At 41.4% G+C, this 22,809-nt stretch overlaps 1 protein-coding gene across 8 annotated transcripts in view; it reads right to left on the bottom strand.

Moving 5' to 3' along the window:
* PPARG (peroxisome proliferator activated receptor gamma) overlaps positions 1-22,809 on the bottom strand; it is a 147,769-nt gene that overhangs the window by 12,010 nt on the left and 112,950 nt on the right. For 7 of the 8 annotated variants that reach the window (XM_025377456.1, XM_025377454.1, XM_025377455.1 and 4 more), the window contains 2 exons: positions 17,246-17,445; positions 5,566-6,016 (listed from right to left, as the gene is read on the bottom strand). In XM_025377456.1, the coding sequence (XP_025233241.1) occupies positions 5,566-6,016; positions 17,246-17,445 (651 nt within the window). The remainder of the gene's footprint in view (positions 1-5,565; positions 6,017-17,245; positions 17,446-22,809) is intronic. The other variant, XM_025377458.1, reaches the window with a different exon arrangement.

Here is a 22,809-nt window from a genome sequence, read left to right on the forward strand (position 1 = left end):
CAAAAGGCAGCAGGGTCTAATGGTTAAGTGCACCAGTTTCAAAGTCTGAGAGGCCTGGGTCTGAAACTTGGCCTCACTGATTAACAGCTCTTTGACCTTTGGCAAACTGCTTAACCTCTATAAATTTCCATTTTCTCCATCTATAAAAAGGAGGCAAAAAAAGTCCATGTATGTAGCCATGCAGTCTTCCTTCCAAGAAACCCAAACAAACAGATTATGGATGTATATAAAGTGGCCAGGACAGATTCTCCCACATACTGAAGCTTTCAACAAAAGGTAGGTAGTTTTATTATCATTTCAGATGATTATTCACTCAACAAGCATTTATTGAATAACTTATTCTGGGCTAGCACTAGGCTTTGATTCTACTTTAATTCCAACAAATTTTACAAAAATGTATCTATCTGGTATGACCCATGGGGGAGGCCCAGGGGCCTAGGTTACTCACCTAACTAGGTGTTATCCAATTAACATAAAATATCTGCTCCTCTTTGATCTATAAATGCATAGCAATGAAACAACTTCCCTGCTTCTACCCTATTCTCCTTGCCCACTCAACAGCAGAAAAGTCTACGATCATGCCAAGAACAGCCCTCCAAAGTGGCTTCACAGAGAAGGAACAGTGCCGGAACTGCTGGAAAAAGAAGGAGCTGCCCTCGAGGTGGTTTGCGTCACCAAGCCAGACTCAGGAGGGCACAGGAGGAGGCTGGATAACTTGCCATCTGCGGCCATTGTAGTGATATCGGCAGCTCCTCTGTCATTAGGACAGCGATGGCAATTTGCCTTGAAAAATATATTGTAAAATCCAGTGAATTTCCTCCCCTGTATCTTGGAGGTTTAGGAAGAACTGAAATGGATTCCAAACTGTTTTGAATTAACAAAAAGAGCTTTTGCCTGTTGCAGAGTTCCAGCTGGAACTCTCCTAGACTTTTTCTTCACAAAACAGCAAACACTCAAGGGGGCAAAACATCCACCAGAGTGTCCTGGGGCTTGTCAGCTTCACTGAGCTTTATGCTTGGCTTTGGCTGCTGGGTAGGTTTTGGGAGTTTGCTAGGGTGGCTGGCATGATGTTGCGGCGCCAGTTGCAAACATGGCTTTGCTGGAGGCAGTTTTATTACTCTTGACGCCGCCCAGCCTGTCAGTAAGACTAGGGAGTGCAAGGAAAGTTATTGCTTACCATGATGACCAAGGAAGCACTGTTCCTGGCTTCTAGATATGGGCCTACTTTAGGGATACAGTGAAGAGAGAGCAGGTTGCAGCCACCAACACAAGAGTGAGTTTATTGACCACAATCCACTGGCCAGAGCCAGAGGGGGCAGTTAGGACACCCAGGTTTCAATGTTAGTTCCATTGTGGCACTAGTTGTTGAATCTTACACAAATCGCTTAAGTCTATGACCCTCACTTTTCTTTCTGTGAAATGAGAATTAAGAGCCTAGGAGCACTGTCAGGATTGAATGAGAGAATGTACATGAAATGCTCTTAAAAAGGTACAAAGTCTTGAACTTTGGTTCTAGAATAGGTTGCTGTTCCTTTTATTTAGTTTAATTTTTGTCCCCAAGCTCAGGGGAGAGAGAGGGGAGAAAGACTCAAGAAGAACTAGGTCATCTTTCTCAGCAGCTTGATTTGAGAGCTGAGTGAACAGCGGAGATGCTAAGCCCGGGCAAATCTAAGTACCAATCAAATGGTATCAGCAGTTTTTAAGGCTGAAGTTTCATGGCAGCAATCTCAGGTAGCAACTCCAGTTTCCCCAGCAAATACTGAGTTGGGTCAAATCAGTTACTTTCATCTAAAAATCTCCTCTTTGGGTCCTCTAGGGACACCCCCATTAATCCCCAATTCCTTACCCCCGCCCACTCTTAGATGATGCACATCTTGCTCATCTTTCTTTTAGTCTGGGGCCCTAAGTGCCTTTGCTGAAGTGAAGTTCTTCTGTGAGTCCACAGCCAGCTCAGGAGGAGGCCAACTGGATCCCCACCAAAAGCACTTCTTTCTGAAACCACCAAAGTAATTGATAGACTTTAGAGTAAACTGCAGAGGAGAAAAGAATCACTCTTGTTAAGACTGGGTAGGATCAGAAATTTGTTTAGTGGATGAAAGCCTTTTGCTTAGCTGAATGGAAAATCCGGAATAGGAGGAAAAACCAATTGAGAAATTTTGTCTTACTCTAATGAAGCACAATCAAGGAGGTGGATCTCATCCTCTATGCCTGAGACTCAGATCTCACTTCATAAAGCCCAGAATTCTCATGACTGTTTCTTGTGTAGACCTTGCCTAGTAGAAACTAAGTACCTTTGAATGGCTCATTTCAAATGCTTCCCTTCGTGTATGTGGGTAGGAATACAAACTGCTATGAACATACACATATATGAATGTATATATCTATATATACATGAGTGTGCACGTAAACTTCTTGATAGGAAAAATAGGACTTTGTTAATTCTATTTTATCCTGAGGGCAAAGCCCTTTACTTTTCACTTACACCTTTCTGTACTCTTTCAATTACAAGATGACCGTATATTACTTTTATTTAAAAAGTTAATGAAAAGTCGGCTGGGCACGGTGGCTCATGCCTGTAATCCCAGCACTTTGGGAGGCTGAGGTGGGCGGATCACAAGGTCAGGAGATCGGGATCATCCTAGCTAACATGGTGAAACCCCGTCTCTATGAAAAATACAAAAAATTAGCCAGGCGTGGTGGCAGGCGCCTGCAGTCCCAGCTACTCGGGAGACTGAGGCAGGAGAATGGTGTGAACCCGGGAGGCGGAGCTTGCAGTGAGTAGAGATAGCGCCGCTGCACTCCAGCCTGGGCGACAGAGTGAGACTCCATCTCAAAAAAAAAAAAGTTAATGAAAAGTATTAACGAAGAGTATGTAATGACATAGGAAATTGACTAAGTGAAAAGAATAGACACGGGATATATAGTATGCTTAGGAAAACTATTTGAAATAAATTAAATATTAATATATTTCCAAATTTTATTAAACATAAAATGTGCCTTAAAATGGCAGATAAATAGTCTGGGTGCAGTGGCTCATGCCTGCAATGCCAACACTTTGGGAGACCAAGGCAGGTGGATCATCTGAGGTCAGGAGCTTGAGACCAGACTGGCCAACATGGTGAAACCCTGTCTCTACTAAAAATGCAAAAATTAGCTGGGTGTGGTGGTACATTCCTGTAATCCCAGCTACTAGGGAGGCTGAGGCAGGAGAGTCGCTTGAACCTGGGAGGAGGAAAACCCGGTTGTAGTGAGTGGAGATCACACCACTGCAAGACAGAACGAGACTCCATTTCAAAAAATAAAATAAAATAAAATGAAGTAAAATAAAATACAAGATAAATAATATCAACTGTTTTTCTAAACTGGTTTTTCAAAATTTAATATTTTTCTTCTGGCAAGCCTTATACTGGAATCTCATCCTTTTTTGCTGAATTAATCAAAGATACCAGAGAGTCAGGGATTAATTTAGGAAGTAGATGTGGTCAAGATATTAAACCATGCCAGGTAGTATATTTTTGTTCTATTAAACATAATATCGGCCGGGCGCGGTGGCTCATGCCTGTAATCCTAGCACTTTGGGAGGCCGAGGCAGGCGGATCACCAGAGGTCAGGAGTTCGAGACCAGCCTGACCAATACGATGAAACTCCGTCTCTACTAAAAATACAAAAATTAGCCGAGTGTGGTGGCATGTGCCTGTAATCCCAGCTACTCGGGAGGCTGAGACAGGAGAATCCCTTAAACCCAGGAGGTGGAGGTTGCAGTGAGCCGAGATCGTGCCATTGCACTCCTGCCTGGGCAACAAGAGCGAGACTTTGGCTCAAAAACAAAAAACAAACAACAACAATAAAAAGCTATAATATCAAGTAGTTATTTTAAAGCGAATCACAACTGGACCCTGGACTTACAGCTCCAAAGGTAAACTATGGGTATTGTGATCTATTTGCACCCTAGGCATTTAAAGGCCGGTATTCCACATGATGTGATGGTAGAGAGTGTAGAGTCTGAGCCAGCATGCCTGGTTCACAGTCCTGTCTCCATCTTTTGCTAGCCACGTGACCTCAGGCAAATGAGAAAACCTCTCAGCGCTTTGGTTTCCTCATTTGTAAAATGGTCCTTACTTCCCTGAATTGTTGTAAGGATTGAATAAATATGCACAAAGTGCTTAGAATACTGCCTGGCACACAGCAAATACTAAATAAATGTTTGCTGTTCTTATGACTACTTCACTATGCACCTGATTTCAGAAACATTCTCCTTTCAACTGGACAACAAAAGATCGTGCTCTTTATAACACATTGTGCAGCTATACACAGTTTACCACTATCCCCCGATGGGTTTTTCACAGAGGATATACTGTAGAGTACATATAAAAAGCTCACCTGAAGTCCACTTCAATAGGAAAACTTGCCACTTAAAACATTTTTTATACAGAGAGATGAAAGTAAAACTTTCTTCTACTCATGAGAGGCTATTGAAAGTAAAGTTTAGATTGGGCGTGGTGGCTTATGCCTATAATCCCAGCGCTTTGGGGGACCAAGGCGAGAAGATCACTTGAGGTTAGGAATCTGAAACCAGCCTGGGTAACGTAACGAGACTTCATCTCTACAAAAAAATTTTAAAAATTAGCAGGGCATGTTGGTGTGCCCCTGTAGTCCTGGCTACTCAGGGGGCTGAGGTGGGAGAATCACTTGAGCCCAACTGTAAAATGGCCATGTATTACTTCTATGAAGTGGCATGATCATAGCTTACTAACTGCAGTTAGAAGCTGCAGTGAGCTATGATCATGCAACTGCACTCCAGTTTGGGTGACAGAGTGAGGCCCTGTCTCACAAAAAAAAAAAAAAAAAAAGGAAAGGAAAAAAAAGCCACACTCAGTAAAAATCTGGCTTTTGGAACTGGTTAGTCAGATCATATACTTGCAGGGCCAAAAATACAACAAATTGCTAAATAACTAAATTTATTTCTATGTTGTGTGTTCGGTTCAGATTGCATTCTTAATCACAACCAACTACCTCACAAAGGTATTTTGAAGGGAAGCCATCAGAGGAATCCACACAAGAGAGTGGGTGGAGGTCAGTAGGTATGCCTTAATTCCTGATATCACAAAAGCAATTCAAAGTAGTATCTTACTGTTGGAAGGGCAGGAGCATGATTTGACCAGAAACACTTAGTAGTTCCTTCTCTACGTCAAGTAAGCATTGTCTTAAGCAAAGTTATACATGCCATTACTTACAGGAACCAAAGATTAGATTGGCCTCTAATCTTCCTTTCTGGAAAGGAAAGAAAGAGACAAAGAAACGAAAAAGAAGAGGGCATTTGATTGGAAAAACTATATTGTTGAGGGAAGAAAGAGAAGATCCTGGGTTACTCATAACTTTCATACTGCAAACTTATGATACTCTTTCTTGGTACAGCGTTTTGCACGTGTAGAGGTGATTCATGGCATTATGCCATTGGCACTTAAAGCGACAAAGAACGCAGACTAATAAGGAAATCCAAAATTCTTTCGGCCATCCCACCATCATCCCACCCTCTTTCATAGAGGATCAAAAGACAAATCTTACCTCCACTGAGAATAATGACAGCAATAAATATTGCCAAGTCGCTGTCATCTAATTCCAGTGCATTGAACTTCACAGCAAACTCAAACTTGGGCTCCATAAAGTCACCAAAAGGCTTTCGCAGGCTCTTTAGAAATTCCCTTGTCATGAAGCCTTGGCCCTCGGATATGAGAACCCCATCTTTATTCATCAAGGAGGCCAGCATTGTGTAAATGATCTCATGGACTCCATATTTGAGGAGAGTTACTTGGTCGTTCAAGTCAAGATTTACGAAACCAGGAATGCTTTTGGCATACTCTGTGATCTCCTGCACAGCCTCCACGGAGCGAAACTGGCAGCCCTGAAAGATGCGGATGGCCACCTCTTTGCTCTGCTCCTGCAGCGGGGTGATGTGTTTGAACTTGATTTTATCTTCTCCCATCATTAAGGAATTCATGTCATAGATAACGAATGGCTGCAAATAAAACAGGGGAAACATGGGTGACTTGGAGATTTCTAACTTAGTGAATGCCATCCCAGTTCAGAAAACTGTTTCTTTATGTAAACTTGCTTTGCTAACTAAAATCTTTAAAGCTGAAGATGCTTAATAATGAGAAAATACTCTCAAGTTCTTTTATTCATCTTAATTATCTTCTGGGACCAAACATATTTCACCAATTTTGGTCTTCTTTCCCTTTAATTTACACTGTAACACTTTACCTATGACTGGCTAAGAATCCCAATTTCTTTTGTTTGGGGAGTCTTCACTGTTGATTTTTATATTCATTTATTTATTTTGTTTGTTTTTGAGACAGAGTCTTGCTCTGCTGCCCAGCCTGAATTACAGTGGCACAATCAGGGTTCACTGCAACCTCCACCTCCCAGGTTTAAACAATTCTCATGCCTCAGCCTCCTGGGTAGCTGGGATTACAGGCACACACTGCCACGCTTGGCTGGTTTTTGTATTTTTAGTAGAGACAGGTTTTCACCATGTTGGCCAGGCTGGTCTTGAACTCCTGGCCTCAAGTGATCTGCCCGCCTTGGCCTCCCAAAGTGCTGGGATTCCAGGCGTAAGCCACCATGCCCAGCCAATTGTTGATTTTTAAAATGATACAAAATCTACTGTTTATCTTGGCTTTCAATGAAATACACTTTTAACCTTCTTTCAATAAAAAATCATTTCAGCAACTCAGGGTTGAAAATACCCACTTGAACATAAAGCAACTTTAGAGGCTTAAAACAATTTTTTTTCTTAAATTTTTTTTTCCTTTTCCTTTGTTCTCCTTCACGAGTAATAACTTTTCAGTTTTAGATGAAATCCTCTCAGATCGCAAATGAAACTATGTGCACATAAAATATGCTTAACTATTAAAAAATCACTCTGAAAGCAGATTAGAGCTATTGAACCAAGAAAATGTCTATTTCTTTTTTTAATGCTCTGGAAGCCATCTATTTCACAAAGAGCAGATATAGAAGGCCTATAGGTGAATGCTGCAAAAAACAGTTTTGAATTTATATTTTAAAATATCTGTCCTTACAGGTCAATCAATAAAATACATGCCCCAGTTACTTAAGTTTGCAATAGGCTGCTTTCAAAAGTTAAGTCATTTGGTCATGACATTATCTCTCTCTCACTTCCCTTGTATAGAACTAACCAAAGTCTGTAGTCATTGAGAAATTCTCAAGGCTGCTCTAAGGGGCAACATTTTACTTACACCGGATACACTGAAAGACACGTAAGGAGTTAAACCTTGAATCCTGTTCAAATACGTGTAAACCTGAAAGCACTGGAAGAAGAGCTGAGGGTATCTGCATTCTAGCTTTGGTTCTGTGGTGAACTATGCGACTTAAGAAAAGTCATTTACCTTTCCTAGGCCTTAAATTTCTCAATCAGGGGTTTCCACCTCTTCTCCAGAGGAAATTCTAGTTGTATTTCTCAGAAGCAGGATGTGTGTGGGGAGTGGGCATATGTGTGGAGAGCTGTGAGTGTGCATGCACAACAAACATGAAGTCTCTGATGGACTAAAAGTAGACATTGTTTTGAGCAAAGATGTTGAGAATTCTCTCTTGAATGGGCACAGAGAAGGTGCATGAGTGGCCGTGGCAGCTGGCTTCAAGATGCACTGGTTGGAGATTCTATTCATATCTATGGAACTCTATGATTTTCATCAAAAGATTAAGTTTGTTCTACACTGGAGGAAGTAACACCAACATTAAGGACTCTCAGATGTTAAATATATTTCCAAACTTGTACGTCACATCAACACCCTTTACTGGAGTTATTCTGGAAGTTTTTACTTTTGTTACAAAAAAATTCACTTCAACTGTACTACTTACCAAACTCCAAAAGGGGACAGATGTGAGGACCCCAGAACAGGTTTACCTGGTGGCTCTAATTTTTCAAGGGACCAAACTGTCCGTACCGTATTTCTTAAACATTTCGCTTGGGTGGTTTTTTTCCTTTTTCTTTTTTTCTTTTCAGGATTATTATTATTAATGGGAGAAATAAAAGGGGGGCAGAGCAAGTAACATCAATGAAAATTTACTGTATTTTTCCAGAATGTCAGGTTCTAATTATGAGAAAAATTTGAATGGATAATGATGCTGTCACAGAACCTAGAGAAAACGTGTTTCTTTGTCCTACAGGCATTTTATAGTGTATTATAATATATATTAATGAAATACTGACTTTCTTTTTCTAAAAAAAGTTATTTCATTTTTTGAGATGAGGTCTTGCTATGTTGCCCGGGCTGGTCTTGAACTCCTGGGCTCAAGCAATCGTCCTGCTTTGGCCTCCCTAAGTGCGTGCTAGGGTTACAGGTGTGAGCCACCACAACTAGCCTTTATTGGCTTTCTTTAATGTCATGAGAAAATGATGGTCTGGACACCTGAAAAGACCAACTGCACATGCAGGAGTACAAATAACATGAATACAAAATCATCGCCTTTTCACATGTGGAAAGACTGTACCCAGAACTGCCCACTTCAACTTTCAGAGGAGCTTCTGCTCAACCATTTGGCTTCTTGGCACAGAACATATGCATGAAATTCTTTCACCTCCATGTAAGTGATTTATCTGGAAGTACGCCCTGATAAATCACCCTTGTCACTCTTCCCCTTTACTTCCCCTGTCCCCTCATATAAAGCTCCAGGTTCCTGTTTTCGAAACTCTGTAATAGTTGAACACAGGGCACAAAATCCTGCTAATTTTCTCTCCCAATTTAACAACAATGTGACTTTAACCCCTTGGCAATTGATGTTGGTCAGGATTTCCTGGCAGTAAATACTCAAGGACAGAGAGAGGAATCAGCACCCCACCATCATGCCAAACCATTTCAGTTTTTTTTTTTTTTTTTTTTTGAGATGGAGTTTCGCTCCTGTTGCCCAGGCTGGAGTGCAATGGCGCGATCTAGGCTCACTGCAACCTCCACTTCCCGGGTTCAAGCGATTCTCCTCAGCCTCCAGAGTAGCTGGGATTACAGGCACCCACCACCACGCTCGGCTATTTTTTTTTTTTTTTTTTTTTTTAGTAGAGACGGGGTTTCGCCATGTTGGCCAGGCTGGTCTTGAACTCCTGGCCTCAGGTGATCCACCCACCTTGGCCTCACAAAGTGATGGGATTACAGGCATGAGCCACTGCGCCAGGCTCCATTTCAGCTTTTCAGTCCTTTCTGCATTCTGAAGAAGAGGTGAACTAGCAGAGAATTCTGGGTGTTGACATGCAAATGAACACCAGTTGTTTTTTTTTTTTTCCTAGTCATATCTGATTATACCGTTTTCACTGCATTTCTGAAGGCTGCATAGATTCTTTCTCTGTCAAACTGCAAGAGAGATCCCTGGGTGGGCGTGGTCTGCCTTTCTTTGCAACCAATTCACCAATTCTTAGATTGCAGACAGTTCACTTAGGCGTTACTTTCATATTTCACAGGGAACCTCCTTACCTTCAAACCTAGAGAGAAGATCGTGGCCAGCCTGCTTCATGGAGAGAGAACCTTTTAAAACCCTGGTCAAATTTGGTCTGCATAATTTTATCTTGAATCATTAATTTAACATGACATTTGGTACAATGTGGTACAATGTTCCATACAAAATGTACTGTACTTCCACGGCCGTGTTTTTGTATTTTTCACAAAGCAAAGTGGAGTCCTTACACTTGCCATCAGCCTGGACAGTATTATCCAAAGATTGCCATTATAGCAGCCGTATCATTCTCAAATTTTGTCTTAATGATTTAACACTTCTAGTTTGGGGCTAATAGTGTATTTATCTTCAGACCCTACATCAAATGGCTGGGTAAGCATCCCTCCTTAACAGGAAGGAGAGCTTAATTACAGCTAGGACATGATGGGGTGAATTCAGGTTTTGTGGTGCATAAAATGTACACAGTAGTGGGGCCTCTCTAAGGAAGGTACTACAAATTATGAGAATAAAATTGCTTGGGCCCTTCCCCAAGCACTGGAAGGAGCTCTGCACAAGGGAAGGGCCCCATGAAGCTTCATTAGCTTCATAGCAAATCTGTCACTGGTCATTGTGTGCTTGTGCTTTTCATATATTGGACAGACCAGAATAGAATGAAGAAAGCTGCACGTGAACCCAGTGTTTCTCCAGGAAAGCAAAAAGATTTCTGTAAGGAGAAATCAATTTTTTGAGGGATACATCAAATATAATTAATTTTGATATATTTAAATTTTCAATATTTTGACATATTTTGATTTTCAATTTTGACATATTTTGATTTTCAAAAATATATTTTGATTTTCAGAATAGGATTAAAGCACTGTTTTATATAGATGAGTAAATTCAATTATGGCATGCTTCCTATGTAGAATACAAAGACAATGGGGGAAATGGGATTAATGATGAAAATAGAGTAATTAATTTTTTTAACCTTTTTGAATGGAGAAATAGAACAGTACTGTTCCTGAGAAATCCAATAACATCAGCATTTTATTTTATTTTATTTTATTTTATTTTATTTTATTTTTTTTTGAGAGGGAGTCTTGCTCTGTAGCCCGGGCTGGAGTGCAGTGGCCGGATCTCAGCTCACTGCAAGCTCCGCCTCCCGGGTTTACGCCATTCTCCTGCCTCAGCCTCCCGAGTAGCTGGGACTACAGGCGCCCGCCACCTCGCCCGGCTAGTTTTTTGTATTTTTAGTAGAGACGGGGTTTCACCGTGTTAGCCAGGATGGTCTCGATCTCCTGACCTCGTGATCCGCCCGTCTCGGCTTCCCAAAGTGCTGGGATTACAGGCTTGAGCCACCGCGCCCGGCCCACATCAGCATTTTAACATGAGTTATGAAAGGTATTATACATGAATGCTCTATGTTTATAATCCTTTTGAATAACAAAATAGCAAGCTAAGGAATTTTCATAAACATGAAAATCACTCAAAAAGCACAGGGTATTCTGGGTGACTTTTCTAATTTGGCAGATTGAATGAGTGTAGTCAACCCGTCTACCCTCTCTCAAACAATCACTTGAGGTAACCCTGTCAGAGTAAAAACTGGCTTGGAAAAATGTGGGCCTCATCAAGTGTGGCTTTCCTGATGTTCCTAGTTTTACCAGGGCAAAACACTGAATTCTTAGGGCTCACCTTCATTTTGTTTCCTTCTTCCTTTTTACACATCTGACTTTCATCACCTGTGGCACACACGGTTCTCCTCGGTTAGCTACAATCCAAAATTCATTGGTTTGGTTTCCTCAGCCTCTTGCTGGTTTCTGCCCGTTGTTCCTGTTTCCCTCTTGTTGAGAACCATGAGATTTATAGGACAAAAGGGGTCTTCAGAAATAATCTGCCCCATCATTCTCTGACTAATGAATAAACGGAAGCCAGAGACATTCCAAAGTCAAAGTGCCATTTATAGCAAACCGGGAACTAGAACCTAAGTCCTGATTCTGGGTTGAGAACTTTTCCCTTTCCATTGCTTTCCATAGGACTTCCTCACTTCTTTTTTTCCTTTTAAAATGATTATTCTAGGATGAACTGGAGATTTTAAACTAACGCTCTTACATGCTGGGGTCTTGGGGCAGTGCCTTTTGAACGACTGTTTCCTAGAGGTGCTGGTGGAGTGCTGTGTGTGATAGAAGTGAAGTTTGAAAGCTGTCAAAGATATTCTGCTTTCCTGCAGGGTTTAGAGATTTAAGACAAACAAATGAAAACTTAATATGAAGAATGATTCACACTTTAATGAACTAGCACATAACCACAGCTCTTAAAAAAATCAATTGCCAGCCAAAGAGTTATTCAGCAGGCAAGCAAGGGTATTGGCCAACTGAGTCCAGCCATTGGGAAAAAAAATCCAAGTGCTTTTCTTTTTAACTCTAAAAATATTATTTTTAACTTATTCTCTGAAAGAAACTGGTTCAGATCTTTTATATCTTTAGCTATTCCTGACAGTCTTGGCAATAGAAGAATTTGCCGGGCGCGGTGGCTCAAGCCTGTAATCCCAGCACTTTGGGAGGCTGAGACGGGCAGATCACGAGGTCAGGAGATCGAGACCATCCTGGCTAACACAGTGAAACCCCGTCTCTGCTAAAAATACAAAAAATTAGCCGGGCGTAGTGGCGGCGCCTGTAGTCCCAGCTACTCGGGAGGCTGAGGCAGGAGAATGGCATAAACCCAGGAGGCGGAGCTTGCAGTGAGCCGAGATCGCGCCACTGCACTCCAGCCTGGGGGCAACAGAGCGAGACTCCGCCTCAAAAAAAAAAAAAAAAAAATAGAAGAATTTATTTTATTACTATTGATAGATGGATGAATGATCCCAGAAGCCTAACTTCTCCAGCAGCCCCAGAAACAAATTGGCACTACTATCCTGATTTTATTTCTACTGGGGTCCCTAAGCCCCTTTCTCTGAAGATTCTGCCTGATGTCTTTCCTTTGGGGAGCAAATTCCAGCTCACTCGGGCTTTTCCAGAGATAAAGGGAAAAGAGCCCATATGTTGTTTAGCTGTAAGTGTAGGATTTAACAGGACAGATATCTTTCCAATAGCTTTGAGTCACTGGGTTTGATGGCCATTGTAAATTTCAGAATGCACAAACTTAAATGGGTAAGGAAATGTTTTCATAGAAGTTTACATTTCCATATTGATTTTATTCTTCACTAGTTTCATATTTCACACACTATTTAGAAAGACATTTTTTCCAATGGCACCAGTTTGCTCTTATAATTATAAAAACAGTGACTCTACATGTACCTACCATAAACAATGTGATGCTTTGGAACCCAAAGTCCAATATAGCACAAATAAAGAGTTTTATTCCTTATTTGCAGATAGAGTGCAGCCAGAGCTTCGCCATCTCTTAGATAGGGGGTGAAAAGTTGGCAGGCACATCAAGCGTTTTTCTATTTATTGTTTTATGACAAACCATGGCACTGAAAATGGTTTTTGAAAACCACTGTTTATTTTCACCAACAAACATGGGATCATGTGACAATGATACACCCAGTGTGATCATCACACCAGGGTAATAGTCAAACACTGAGCACTTCCAAAGTCCATTCAGTTATCAAACTGCCTTCATGAAACAGAGCACCTAGTTCTGGCATATGCATGGTTTTCAGAGTGCAGAAAGACCTCTTAAATAAGGGGCCTTGGCTGGAGCAAGCCACTGAAAGGGAAATAGGTTGTGGGGAGAGTCAGTTCCATCCTATTGAGGATGGTTAAAAGGTCTATTGCTCCTAAAATTTCTTGTCCGGCAATCCATAGCTAACAATTCCATATCCCATCTTTTCCCGGCCCTAAGCCTAAAATTCCCAAGCATATTCTTAATTAGGCAAAACAATGAAAAGTAGGGCATCCTATACCAAGGACATGATGTTAAAGTTGGTAGAAGGGGAGCAGGGGAATGCAATTTATCCATTTTGAAAGGTGCAAGTGGCCCTAGGGAATAAGATCCAGGAGAAGGAAGTTTAGATGGGGAGGGGAAGGAATCCTGGTCTGCCTGGAGGCAAACGCTGAGCAGGCAGCAGGCATTCTACAATAGGCAATGGTGAAATTGAGGAGAATGATACATTTAAAGAATGGCCTCTTCAATCAAGCCATTTCCTTTTCCAAAGGTTCTGGGTAACTGGCAACCCACTATTCTGAGTAGCCTCCCCCAGCCTTGGCCTAACCAACACTAATGACATCAGTCTCAAGCAGGGTGTATAAGAAACGCAAATTGCTCTGCTGCACAGCCATAGCCACTTTTGTATACCTCCCACTCTCTCAAGAGTCCACATTTCTGCAAAACTTTTCCTATCAATGCAAATCTTAACTTTCATGAGTCCTGGCCAAGAGATAACATAACACCCCTGAGAGAGATGCTATCAAATGAATAACATAATCATGTAGATAAAGAACAAACCTCTAGTCTCATTGGAAATCACATTTTGTTTTTTTTTTTCCTTTCCCATATTCCTCTCTGAACTGTTTCTTTCCACTAGTGTTTAATTTGATTTTGCAAGATAAGGAGAAGAGAGGGTGCCAAACAATTGTAGTTTAGTTTTGTGTCATCAGTGAACGGATTATTTTAATTTGGCCCAGTCTCTCTTTTTCCAGATCCTGCCTGAATCCAGATCATCAATAATGTGCAGTTTGGTAAGCAAATATTGGGCTAGTTAGAGGCCCTCTGTTGAAAGTCCAGAATTTCAAAGGGCATAGGCAACCATGTTTAATTCAATTAAGCAAATATAGTCTGAGTAACTATTAGGGGCAAGACACAGTCCTAGTTATTGGAAGAAAATGACTAACGCTTGGCCTCTGAACTTGAAAAGCCCATAACCAAGCATTTTGCAGCCCTTTCCTTTAAATAACTTAATACCTGTTTATTCCATAAAGAACCTCCTTATTTTTTAACTCAAAGATTTAGAGCCAAGGAGTCAACTGGAGTGAGGTATCTTGAGTGTGTCCTCCAGTGACACAGATAAGAGCACGCTGGACACCAGTAGTGTAATTTTAAGTTCTTGACCACCGAGGCTTTTTTTTTTTTTTTTTTTTTTTTTCAGTCTTTTGCCTGACTTTCTGGTACTACTAAGTAGACAGGATTTCTAATAAGGATTGTAGGTACGAATTGGAGGATGAAAAGAAGGTGAGAAAGCAGTTGATGAAAACTAACCATGGCTGGTGGCTCACACCTGTAATACCAGCTCTTTGGGAGGCTGAGGTGGGAGGACTGCTTGAGCCCAGAGTTCAAGGCCAGCCTGGCCAATATAACAAGACACTCCCGCCTGGGCAACACAGCAAGACCCCACCTTAAAAAAAAAAAAAAAACTAACCAAAACTGTAGATAGTTTGCTTTAGGGCTCTTTCCTTTTCAGCAATCCTTTAATTTTTTTCTTCCTGGATATGAATAGTTTATTTTCTGTAGTCCAATCAGCTACGCAGAGGTCTTCATTTGTTTTTGATTTGCTATGGCCAATTTTCTCATTGAACGAATGAGCTTTATGATCACCAGTGTTGTGCAGTCCTGCGCATGTAAAAGCCAGCAGTCCTAGTCAAGGACTTTTGTAATTTGAAAAGAACCAAAACAGCACAAATTTTTTCCAGTTGTGAATATATTGGGACAGCAGATGAGGTGAAGAATTCCTACTGTTCTAAAAACTGAGAGAAAACAATCACAGAAAGTTTTCTCAGAGCGAAGCTTTCTCAGTGTGTTATGTCTCCTTGGCTCACTGACAGCAAGTGGGAAAGACTAGCTTCCTAAAGTACTGCGCTGAGGGGCTAGCATGCTACGAATCTTCTGAACTAGAGGCCAGAAAACCTGCATTATAGTCCCAGGTCTTCTACACACTTGCTGTGGGGTCTTAGGGCAAAATGTTTAACCTCTCTGGACTTTATTTTCCTCATCTCTAAAATAAAGAGGATAATAATAGCAGTAGTCAGGTGGCAATGTGACTCGAACCTAATAAATGTGCAAGGTTTTTTTTATACTGTAAAGAATTGAATCCAGGTATATTATTGTTGAGGTATCAGAGACCTATTTGCAAATCGGAAAACTCTTTGTCCTTATCAGTGTATGGCTCTATGCCGCAAGTTTCCTTTTTCTATTAACTGATTCTCTTACTAAATGGTTTAGCTAAACAGAAGGACTACCATCTTGAGATGGTCATCAAAATACATGAAAAGTTAATGAGATTTTCCCCACAATATATCTGAATAGGGGAAAAGTTACACATATCTATCAAATAATTGCATAGCTCTCTGGGAGGTGTTCACGTGAAAATAAATGAGTGCATACAAGGGCTTTCCATGGTTGGGACAGTGTCTTCTGAGTGTGTTCTGCAGTTCTTACAGCCCTAGGAGCATTGTGCAGACATCAGAATCAAAGCCAAACCCTGTCGTTAAAAACTGAGCTACAAAGCCGGGCGTGGTGGCTGCGCCTGTAATTCCAGCACTTTGGGAGACTGAGGCGGGCAGATCATGAGGTCAGGAGATCAAGACCATCCTGGCCAACACAGTGAAACCCCATCTTTACTAAAACTACAAAATTAGCTGGGCATGGTGGCATGCACCTGTAGTCCCAGCTACTCAGGAGGCTGAGGCAGGAGAATTGCTTGAACCAGGGAGGCGGAGGTTGCAGTGAGCCGAGATGGTGCCACTGCACTCCAGCCTGGCAACAGAGCGAGACTGTCTTAAATAAATAAATAACAACAAAAACAAAAACTGAGGTACAGAGACACGATCCAGGTCATCCAAGCTGATGGCAGAATTGGGACTCGAATTCAGGCACAATTTTATGCTATAATTCCATGTTGTTTTCTCAGTTTCCAGTCAGGGAAGAGCTTTGCTGCTTGGAAAACCTAACTCAGTAACAACTACAACCCATTCTGGGTTTTCTAAACGGTGCTGCTCAATGAGTGAACAGATGTTGGAGAGTCCACTGGAGTGGCCCAGGCAGCTCAGAGCCTTGCAGAAGATAAAATTCCATATGTAATAAAAGGACAGAGCTTCTAGTTGCCCCGGAATAATCAAGAATGCTACAAGGAAGGAAAGATAACCTAATATCTATAATCTATTTTATGCCCCATGTTGAACTTCCCTAAGAGGTAACTCTAGACCAGCCCGACCAACATGGCGAAACCCCCCTCTACTAAAAATACAAAAATTAGCCGGGCATGGTAGTGCACACCTGTAATCCTAGCTACTCGGGATGCTGAGGCATGATAATCACTTGAACCTGGGAGGCAGAGGTTGCGGTGAGCTGAGATTGTGCCACTGCACTCCAGCCTGGGTGACAAACCAAGACAACGTCCCAAAAAAAAAAAAAAAAAAAAGGGTAATTCTGGTAGTTCTCCTGAAAGGTGAAATAGTGGGATTCAATACATTTTCTAAATCTAGGTCAGGCTCTTCCCAGAGAAAAGCAAGGCTGCTTGAATGAATATTGCTGTGGCCAGTTATTTTGATGGCGAGAAAAGAGATGGATCCTAAAAGAGGGTGATAGGCTGAGGGGGCTTAAGTTCATTCATTAAAGTTAGGATGACCAATACATTCTAACACTATTCTCAAAGACTTGATGGACTTTTCTCCCTCTTCAAAATAATGTTTACTTATGCTATCTGAAAACATTTCCTGCATTTCAGACTCAGTCTGCAATATGTTAACAGCCAACAGTTGAACAATATTCTGCATGTGCATTCATAGCGCAGTAAACCATTTACTCAAAGAAACAAAAACCCACAACAACTCCCCGCCTCCCCCAATGAAGACAGCAGAAGAGAACTAACTGATTTGTCTGTTGTCTTTCCTGTCAAGATCGCCCTCGCCTTTGCTTTGGTCAGCGGGAAGGACTTTATGTATGAGTCATACAAATGTTTTGCCAGGGCCCGGAGGTCAGCGGACTCTGGGTTCAGCTGGTCGATATCACTGGAGATCTCCGCCAACAGCTTCTCCTTCTCGGCTTGTGGCATCCGCCCAAACCTGATGGCTATGGAGGAAGAGGAACGACAGGATGAATCATTGGATTACTACTGCTCTGAACATACACTATGCTCTCCCAGCCCTCGTTCCCACACAGTAAAAGCATCTCCTCCTCCACTGCTCTCGAGTTCTGGTTTCTGTCTACCAGTTTGCTCATGTTTTTATAAAAGTAGCACAGACCATCAGTAAAAATTAAACTGTTCACTTTAATTTTTAAAAGTTAATGCATAATCCTGCTGCGAAAGTGAAAGAATTCAAGAGTTTAGCAAAGGGAGGAAAGTATGTCGACTTAAACATGAAATAATTGAGAACCAACTCCTATTCATCCCTCAAGACCCAATTCAAAGGTCACCTTCTTTGCATCCCCAGCAGTTGACCTAAGGTCAGGGCACTAGAAGGATCAACACGTTTCACGAATTAAAATACGAAACTGTGCAGAATTCAAAGTTGTACAGACATAGGCTTTGTTCTCAGGGAGTTTGTATGATCTGTTTGTCTCTGTTAAAAAGAAATATGGATGGTGCTTTATCACATCTTACTAGTCCAGAGAGCACTTTTACATGTAGAGGAGAGAAGCCACAGTTATCTCCCAACTCTCCAGAGTTACCACTTAATGATGTTTGTCAGAAAGACAAACTGGCGGCCTGTAGGGTGAGGAAGTGTGAAAAAAGGTAATGAAAGAAAGAAAAGCAACGAGGAAAATGTAAGAGGGGTTAGTGGGGACTAGTTTGGGGAAAAAATAAACTGTAACTTTTCAACTCAAATATGTTTTCTTTCCTTCTTACCAATATGTTCAGCAAAATATTATTTTGAATCACGTTCTTTTGGGGGCACACTTTAGGTTCTATGTTTCCCATAATAAGGGTACCTGGCCATCATGTCCACTGCTCCCCATGCATACATAGCTCTGTTCTTACACTCACGACGTGGTATCACAGCCATGTGTTTTTATGGTGATCGGCTTCACTAGACTATATGCTCCTTGAGCGCAGAGACCATCATATTCGTTTACATCTCTAGCAAGACTCTGTCTCTGCTGAATCCCAGAACAAAGAGATGGCTCTTTTATTTTATTTTATTATTTTGAGATGGAGTCTTGCTCTGTCACCCAGGCTGGAGTGCAGTGGCACAATCCCAGCTCACTGCAACCTCCACCTCCTGGGTTCAAGCAATTCTCCTGCCTCAGCCTCCCGAGTAGCTGGGATTACAATGGGTGCGCCACCATGCCTGGCTCAGTTTTATGTTTTTAGTAGAGACAGGGTTTTACCATGTTGTCCGGGCGGGTCTCAAACTCCTGACCTCAAGTGATTTGCCCACCTCAGCCTCCCAAAGTGTTGGGGTTACAGGCGTGAGCCACTGCGCCCAGCCAGAGATGGTTCTTTTATATGTTATTAGGCTAAGGGTAGCATTTCTACCATGAGACATGACAGCACATGACAACTTTCCCATCTGAGTACTCCGTGAAAATTACCTTGGATTTTCCCAAGAAATTGACACGTACCCTTGAGTCTCAAATTCATAAATGCATTTCCATTGACCATAAATAAATTTTATCACTGACTAATACAACTACTGTTTTGTAGGGGCCTCCTTAGAGACCAGACTTGGGAGTTAGAGGGGAAGAAAATCTTACCTCTCATTTGGGATTCCTTTAAATTGAATTAGCCTGTATTTAGATACTTTTAGTAAATATATCCTTGGTACATGGCCTCTTCATATAGAAACCTTTAAACTGGGAGGTTTTGGTCAAAAATCCTGCTTCCCTACTCACTCTTCCCCATTTTCTTTCTGTGTTGTTCTACGGGGCTGAGGCATGATTGTTCATATTTTTATCTACTGGTGACCCCAGCCCCTGGTGCTAGGCTTGTCTGGGTCCCTCAGGATATGACCTCATCTCATAGCACTGATCACAGGAATTAATCTATAATGTTTTATTTCCTCCCTTGCCATATAATCTCCACAAAGGCAGGAATCTTGTTCATTATTGTATCCTCAGCACTTAGTACAATTTCTCGCACATATTAAGCCCTTGTCTACTGTAATTTGAAATACAATGGAAAGAAACCCCAGATAGCATAATCCTTCAAAATCCTCTGTGAACCTCCTGACCACTTTGCTCAGATAGAATTCCTTATGCAGTTGGCCCTCCATACCTGCAGGTTCCACATCTGCAGATTCAACCAACTGTGGATTGAAAATATTTGGAAAAAAGAACCAATAAAAAATAATATGGGCTGGGTATGGTGGCTCACACCTGTAATCCCAGCACTTTGGGAAAGGATTCGGCTGTAATCCCAGCCGAAGTGAAAGGATTGCCCAAGGCCAGGAATTTGAGAACAGCCTGGCCAACATAGACAGACCCTGTCTCTACAAAAATAAAAATAAAAATAAAAATAATTAGCTGGGCATGGTGGAGTGTGCCTCTAATCCCAGTTACTAAGGAGGCTGAGGTGGGAGGATCCCTTGAGTCCAGGAGTTAGAGGCTGCAGTGAGTCACGATAGAGCTACTACACTTTAGCCTGGGTGACAGCAAGACTCTGTCTCTAAAATAAATAAATAAAACAATGATAAAAAAAAAAAAAGACAAATAAAAAAATATGGTATAACAACTTTTTTTTTTTTTTTTTTGAGACAGGGTCTCATTCTGTTGCCCAGGCTGGAGTGCAGTGGCACAACCATGGCCTACTGCAGCCTCGACCTCCTGGACTCAATCGATCCTCCCACCTTAGCCTCCTGAGTAGCTAGGACTATAGGTGTGTGCCACCATGCCTGGCTAATTTTTAAATTTTTTGTAGAGACAGGGTTTCACCATGTTGCCCAGGCTGGTCTCGAACTCCTGGGCTCAAGGGATCCTCCTGCTTCTGCCTCCCAAAGAGCTGGGATTACAGGCATGAGCCACAACGCCTGGCCATAAGAATTATTTATACAGCATTTACACTGTATTAGATATTATAAGTCATCTAGAGATGATCTGAAGTATACAGGAGGATATGTGTAGGTTATATGCAAATAATATGCCATTTTATATCAGAGACTTGCACATCTAGGAATTTTGGTATCTGAGTGGATCCTGGAGCCAATCCCAGGGAATAAGGAGGGATGGCTGTACTATGTTCATTTCTTGTTCACCAGTAGTTCCCAATTGAGGAGTGGGGAGGGTAGGGGAGGCAGAGCATATCAGAGTCACATGGTAACTTCTGACATTATATGTTTTCCATGGAACATTTTGATGGGCCATCCATCCACTCAGTTAGGAGTATATAAAAAACCTGGGGTTTGGGACAGTTTATAAAAAGCTTCCTAAATGCTGGGCTCCTGTTGTATGCATACATTAGCTCATGTATTAAACTGCTACTATACTACGATGTTGGTTTGTATCAGTTATTCTACTTGAATATAAATTATATGAGTAACAGGTTTTCTCATCTTTGTTCCTAAGTGTAACAAAATACACATAGTAGGTTAACAATAAATGTTTGATGGATTAAACTCCAAAATATCAGGTTTAAAAACATACAGAAAACGAGACACTATGTCCATTAGGAAGTTTGGGAAAATGATCATGAGAAAAGCACTAAGTAAGAAGGCGTATTAAAAGAAGAAGGAATTTTGGTGTAAAACTCAGAGAAAATCAGTTATCCTATAACAAAATAGAGGTGACTAGAATCACCAACTATCTGCTGCTCCTGAACTTTTGTTATTTCACAGAACACACAATATTGTCTCTTTACTCAAGGAATAATTATTGAATGACTACTGTGTGCCAGGCATGGTTCTAAGCTCTGATTTAGTTTTTACAGGTAAGAGGCTATAAACATATGCAAAAGTTTACACACCTAGAAAAGCTATTTTTTCCTAATGGGTAATCAAAAAAGTTAATTTAAATGTACAAATAGCCAAAGATAGCCACTTATGACATTTGCTAGTCCTCCTTTTCTATCACCTAACAAATATAACCAGAAAACACCCCTAAAAACCATTTTAGAATTAGGATATATTAAAGTGAGATCCCTCTGCCATAATCTCACAAAAATGTATTTTTATAAGTTGAAGTTCCCCTCAAAGGCTAACTCTAATGAATAAATTATCTGTATTGTTATGTGCCCATGCTACAAATTAGGTTCCATTTAGTTACCAGTGCAACCAATTATATAGGTGATTTTAGCATTTTTATACACCAGAGGTTCATAAAAGGAATGAAAAATAGATCCCATTTGGTGAGACTAAATTCACATAAAACATACAAAAATCTGAAACTGTACAGAAAATAAGGATTTTTATTTACATACTTTTTTTTTTTTTAATCTTTCAGCTGAGGCACGCATACCTTTTTTAAGGGGGAAAAAGCCAGTGTTATTAGTATATATAGCCAGCAACGAAAAAGCCAGTTTCGTTGCTTCTGAGTCCCACATAATAGTACCTATCTACCTCATGTGAGGTGATGAGAGGAAGTGCTTAGCACAGTGCTGGGCACATGGCAATGCTTAATAAACACTGCTTTTATTGCTGTGGTCTTGGTAACTATGGCTGCTGTGGGTTCTAGACCAGGTTGGTAGTCATGGCACGCTGACCTCTCCCACAGAGAAAGAACAGAATCTGAAAACCTAAACTATGTGTCTGTCTGCCTGTCTATCTCTATTTCTATCTTTCCATCTTTAAATTGTTTGGGAGATGGTGTTTTTTAGTTAAGTAATTCTTGAGCCTCAGGTTCTACCTTTTACCTACCAAGAGGAGGAAAGTGATGGAGGTTGGGAGGTGTTTCCTGTAAGACTGAAGTGAGAGCTTAGAAATAGAAGATGAACAGGCCGGGCGCGGTGGCTCACGCCTGTAATCCCAGCACTTTGGGAGGCCGAGGCGGGCGGATCACGAGGTCAGGAGATCCAGATCATCCTGGCTAACACGGTGAAACCCCGTCTCTACTAAAATACAAAAAATTAGCCGGGCGTGGTGGCGGGCGCCTGTAGTCCCAGCTACTCGGGAGGCTGAGGCAGGAGAATGGCGCGAACCTGGGAGGCGGAGCTTGCAGTGAGCCGAGATCCCGCCACTGCACTCCAGCCTGGGCGACAGAGTGAAGACTCCGCCTCAAAAAAAAAAAAAAAAAAAAAAAAAAAAAAAGAAATATAAGATGAACATTCTGGATTGGGAGTCAGAACTATAAAGGCTGAGTGTGCTCATATACAAGTGTATTTTTCTAAATCTTCTACCACTGCTGATTAATCTTAAAAGGAAAATGCTTCATGTCTTACTGTGAGTCACTGAGCGAGAACTTTTGGCCTCTCTGGAAAGCAAGGGAATGAATACTGCACTGAATGTAGTCAGGAAGTTTAATTTCTAGTTTCAGCTCAGTGACAAACTAGCTATGTGGCTTTAA

Source organism: Theropithecus gelada, chromosome 2, assembly GCF_003255815.1.
Source record: "Theropithecus gelada isolate Dixy chromosome 2, Tgel_1.0, whole genome shotgun sequence".
Lineage (NCBI taxonomy): Eukaryota > Metazoa > Chordata > Mammalia > Primates > Cercopithecidae > Theropithecus > Theropithecus gelada.